This window comes from Lactuca saligna, chromosome 6, assembly GCF_052625555.1.
Source record: "Lactuca saligna cultivar CGN05327 chromosome 6, ASM5262555v1, whole genome shotgun sequence".
Taxonomy (NCBI): Eukaryota; Viridiplantae; Streptophyta; class Magnoliopsida; order Asterales; family Asteraceae; genus Lactuca; species Lactuca saligna.
The window spans coordinates 58,008,238-58,013,172 of record NC_136422.1 but is presented as its reverse complement, the minus strand read 5'-3'; the positions used below and the strand labels follow the sequence as shown (position 1 = coordinate 58,013,172).

General features: G+C 33.1%; 1 protein-coding gene across 1 annotated transcript; it reads left to right on the top strand.

Moving 5' to 3' along the window:
* Positions 1-381: 381 nt before the first annotated feature.
* On the top strand, positions 382-1,473 carry LOC145002603 (receptor-like protein EIX2). The gene has a single exon (XM_078961845.1). The coding sequence runs from the start codon at positions 382-384 to the stop codon at positions 1,471-1,473; it is 1,092 nt and encodes a 363-aa protein (XP_078817971.1).
* The last annotated feature ends 3,462 nt before the right edge of the window (positions 1,474-4,935 follow it).

Below are 4,935 nucleotides of genomic sequence, written 5' to 3'. Positions count from 1 at the left end.
CCGATTAACAAGCAATAAGCTCCGCATTCTTGATCTCTCTGGGAACATATTAGATGGGATACCCAAATATCTAGGTAACCTTGTAATTTGGAACGTTTGTATTTCTATAACAACTTTGCTGTTGTCAAATTTCCTGATTTTCTCAACAACTTGTCTGGATGCACATCACTTACATTACAAGGGTTGCTTGTTGGACATAACCGATTGATAGGGACACTCTCTAATGAGACCTTAAGATTTAAAAATCTTTCCATTCTTGGTATGAAATTTTGCAATCTAGGGCCTCACTTCCCCAGATGGATTCAAACTCTGAAAAATCTTTCATAACTTGATATTTCCAATAATAGAATTTCAGACATAATTCCTCTAGGGTTTTGGGACATGTGGCCTTCTCAATTAACGTATCTGAATCTCTCTTCCAACAACATCAGCGGCAAAGCACCAGATTTATCATCAAAGTGTGGCTACATTTCAATGATAGATTTGAGTTCCAACATATTTTATGGCCCAATAACAAATGTCTCTTCCACTCTGACATCACTGCATCTTTCTAGAAACAAATTCTATGGTGGAATCTCCTTCTTATGCCAAATTGACCAGGGGTTTTTAGTTGTTCTTGACCTCTCCCATAATTTTCTAAGTGGTCAAATTCCAGACTGTTTGTGGCATTTCAAAGAACTAAAAATTCTTAATCTAGAGCACAACAATCTATCTGGAAGGCTTCCTACCTCTGTTGGATCTTTGATTAAACTCGAGTCATTGGATCTATACAAGAACAATTTCTCTGGAGAATTGCCTCTGTCTTTAAACAGTTGCACGAGCTTAAACTCATTAAATTTGGGGGCCAACAAGTTTTCTGGTAACGTGCCTCTTTGGATTGGGGAGAACTTACTGAAGTTGTATGTTCTTATCCTAAGATCAAACAACTTCTTCGGGACCATCTCTTTACAATTATGTCAACTTGAAGGTATTCGAATTCTAGATTTGTCAGTGAACAAGCTCCATGGAACAATCCCCTCGTGTTTGGATAATCTTACAAGCATGGTTCAAGAAGGATTTCTACCTACACATAATGTGCAATTCTATACACTTAAATTGTTTTATTCTGGAGGTTATCACTATGGTGAACGTGATGATAAGTATTTTGACCATGCAATGATTGAGTGGAAAGGATACGAACGTGAACTCATCAGATTGTTGAAGAACATTGACTTGTCAAGCAACAACTTAACAGGGCCAATTCCATATGAAGTTACCAAGCTCTATGGACTTCATGCACTCAACTTGTCAAAGAATAGTCTACTTGGAGAGATTCCTGAAACAATTGGTCAAATGAAACAACTTGAAACTTTGGATTTATCTAGAAACAACTTGTCTGGAGAGATGCCATCAAGCATGTCTAGTATGAATTTTTTGAATCATCTAGACGTATTATATAATAGCTTGTCAGGGAGAATTCCATCTAGCACTTAACTGCTGTCTATTGAAGTTTCAAGATACTATGGAAACCCGAGACTATGTGGACCTCCCCTTACCAAAAACTATCAAGGAGATGATGAATCAGAAGTACGACATGTCATTGGTGAGAGTGAGGATCGTGGGGAAGATATGGATGAACTTTGGGGGTGGTTCTATATTGGTGGGGGCACTGGTTTTGTTACTGGATTTTGGATTGCATGTGGTGCTCTACTTCTCAATCATCGTGGGAGACATGCTTTTTTTTCATTTTTATGATAGCTTCAAAGTTTTGGTTTATGTGAAGGTGATGGTGTTCTTTGCAAATTTGCAAAGGGTTGAACATAGTTTGTCTTGTAATTAAATCATGCTTCACTTGTATTTCACAGGAGTTTTTATGTCCTCAATATCAATAAAACCGCCACCAACACCATGGGTGGCCGTTCTCCAGCTGTGTACTCAACTAAGGCAACCTGAAAACTTTATATTTTAAATCTAGTTAATTAATGTTGTATTTGTTTTTAATAAACAATTTTATAGGAGAATTGTCAATGTAGGTTATCCGTGGAATTGATGTTAAAAGATGGTCCATCCATATACACTTGTTACTTACATGCTTTAGCTTGTGGGGTGTTTACAAAAATTGGTTAAACTGAACTAATAGATCTATACACAAAGAACATGAACTCTAAATTTAGGAATTTCAGTTTAGATTTTCTATGAAAGTAGGTTTTCTTTATATGCTAGAATAATTGACTTTTTGATTGCATTTAATTGGCATACATTAGATTTAATACGGAACTCCTTTCATTAGAGTATATTTCATACAGATTCGGTAGTTAAGATGTCTTTCTATGTATTTTCTCAGATTACAATTTATATTATAAGGTAAGAATGTTTATTAAAAAGAAATATCCAAATTCCAAGCAACAATTACATATCTTATTAGATAACCATCAATTTAGTCATAATACAGCTAAAAAAAGCTTAATTTATGTGAAAGGTGAATTTTTTTTTTTTTTTTTTTTTTTTTTCATTTTTTTTCATTTTTGTATGATATAAATTTTTAGTTTACACAATTATCACACAAACAATAATCATAAAATGTTTAGTTTTACAATTAAATCCACCGTAACCAATGTTTTGAAAATCGGACCAGCTGTCTCACCAGTTCGATGATTCAAACGGTCGGACTGATCCAAAAAATCGGATGACATCATTGTCATTTATAATTAAATATAAAGTTACAAAAAAATACAAAACATAAAAGTAACCTCGTAGCAACCAGTGGATTAGAGACCCAAAAAAAAAACCTTCACATATTGTTTTATAAGAAAAGTCCTATTTTCATAATATTTTAATATAATTAATTAAAGTAAACTAAATAATGTGATGATAATATAATTAACAAAAACCATGTGAAGAGACGTAGCATGTTGGTGGATGGTTTTAAGTTACGCATCAACTCAATAAAGAAAGAAGTGCGTAAAAACCATGAGACAGGACCAAAAAAAAGATCGAACTTTGTCGGTGTGTCTGCTAATGAAAAACGACTTCTTTGCCTCAAAATAAAAATCAATCAAAATGGTGTGGTTAAACCCATACAAAAAAAAAAACAGCAAACAAAAAACTACCAATGGTATGAATTATACAGTAACATACATACAAAAAAATCAGTACTTCAAGAAAAGTTGTATACATATAAACCAGCAAATCCAAAGTAAATCCAAGATAATGAAGCAATCTTGAACCAATCCTCAATATTAAATAACATTAAAGCAATAAGAGAAAAAAAATTACTAAATTGTCTTCTTAGAAATTAATTGGTTTGAATTGATAAAAATATATTTAGAAATTGGTTGTATACTTACTTAACAAAATCATTGCCGATAATCATTTTAAAGAGTTTTTAACTTTTTTTTTTTAAAAAAATTATTATTTTTTTTATTTTTATATATGGGCCAGTACAATTACATGGTTTTTCTTTGAAGGTGCTGGTAGTTTTTTCATAGCTTCATTGCATGTTCCCATATATTTTTTTTGTTATGTAATTATAATCATTAGGTAAGTACGGGTTGCATTCATTTTCCTAGCAAAACAGGTTACACTATTTGTGGGCCACTTCGTCTTATTGTTTTTTGCTTCGATGAATGATGAATTCAGCTACAAAGGTGAACTTATGAAGGTGAAATAGAAGCAACATCAGGCAAAAGAGAAATCAGCACTAAAAAAATCCCCAATTCAAGCTTACTATTGATCATAGCTCATATCTTCTTCAAGATCTGGTACCATCTTTCTCATTGTACATAAATTTAGAGGCCGCTTTCCAAAATCCATCAAGAATAACCCGTGTTCATTGGTTAATTGATGCCATCTGAGACTCTTAGTTTGATTTACTTTCTACATTCCATAGTAAATCATGAAGATCAATGAACAAAAAGAATCACCAAGTCAAGATAGTCATCAAGGATCAATTCTTGATCCAATCAAGAACACCCACTCTGATACCAATTGATGAATCAATGAACTGAGTATGAAATTAATCAAACTTGATATTGAAGAATGAATGAGTAACTGAATGCAAGATGTAAATAAGATTTCGCTTCAGCTCTATTAAGCTTTAAGTGTTTACAGAGAAAAATAGACAATGCTATTCACGTTATCTAACTCTAGTAAATGATCATATTTATAGGATACACAAAGCGTACAAAAAATATACTAAGACATTAACACTTAAGCTTCGAACAAAAGAGCCCTAGTAAAATACATTACAAATCATACGAAGAGTACAAAATAAGCTTTGACTAATTACAACAAAACAACCCTTACATAATCATTCAACATTAAGAGATTGGAAACTTTAATTGGGGTTTAGAAAACCCTAATATCAAGAGAACCCTAATTTTAGAGTGGTCGGGACCTGTGTTAAAACTATTAATTAAACCTAAAATAATACTTAATAATTCTCCACAATTAACTCGACGCAATACTGGACTTAATGGATTAAGTCATTAATGAGTTAATTTAGAAACAATAACCCTAGTTATCCTTTTATGTGAAAACCCTAGAATCGAGGAACTCTATTTTGGGCAATAATCGGAGTATCGGACGCGTAATTGGGTTGTTGACCAAATTATTATTTCAACCGAGAGTGACTAAGTCCTAATCGTCCTTTTAAATTAAGCCCTAATCGTCATTTCATGTGAGGTGGTCATTGTTGCAAGTGACTATAACTAGTGATCGGGTATTGACTCAAGTGTTATCCCTTAGGTATTTGGAAGTGAGTTGAAGCTTGTAGAGCCCTTCATTGCTACAGTGGTTATCTATGCACATATCGAGGTTAGTATTCCTTACTGTGCTCAAGGGTCTAAGGCACCAAGGATAACCCTTTTGGATTGTTATCCTGGTTCATCCTATGATTGAATATTGTTATGATCTATTAGATCCGTGTTCTGGTATCGAGTATGTTGCTATGTTGTA

Excerpts from the sequence above, each read along its gene's own strand:
- LOC145002603 (XM_078961845.1), top strand. The coding sequence starts at position 382 with ATGTGGCCTTCTCAATTAACGTATCTGAATCTCTCTTCCAACAACATC.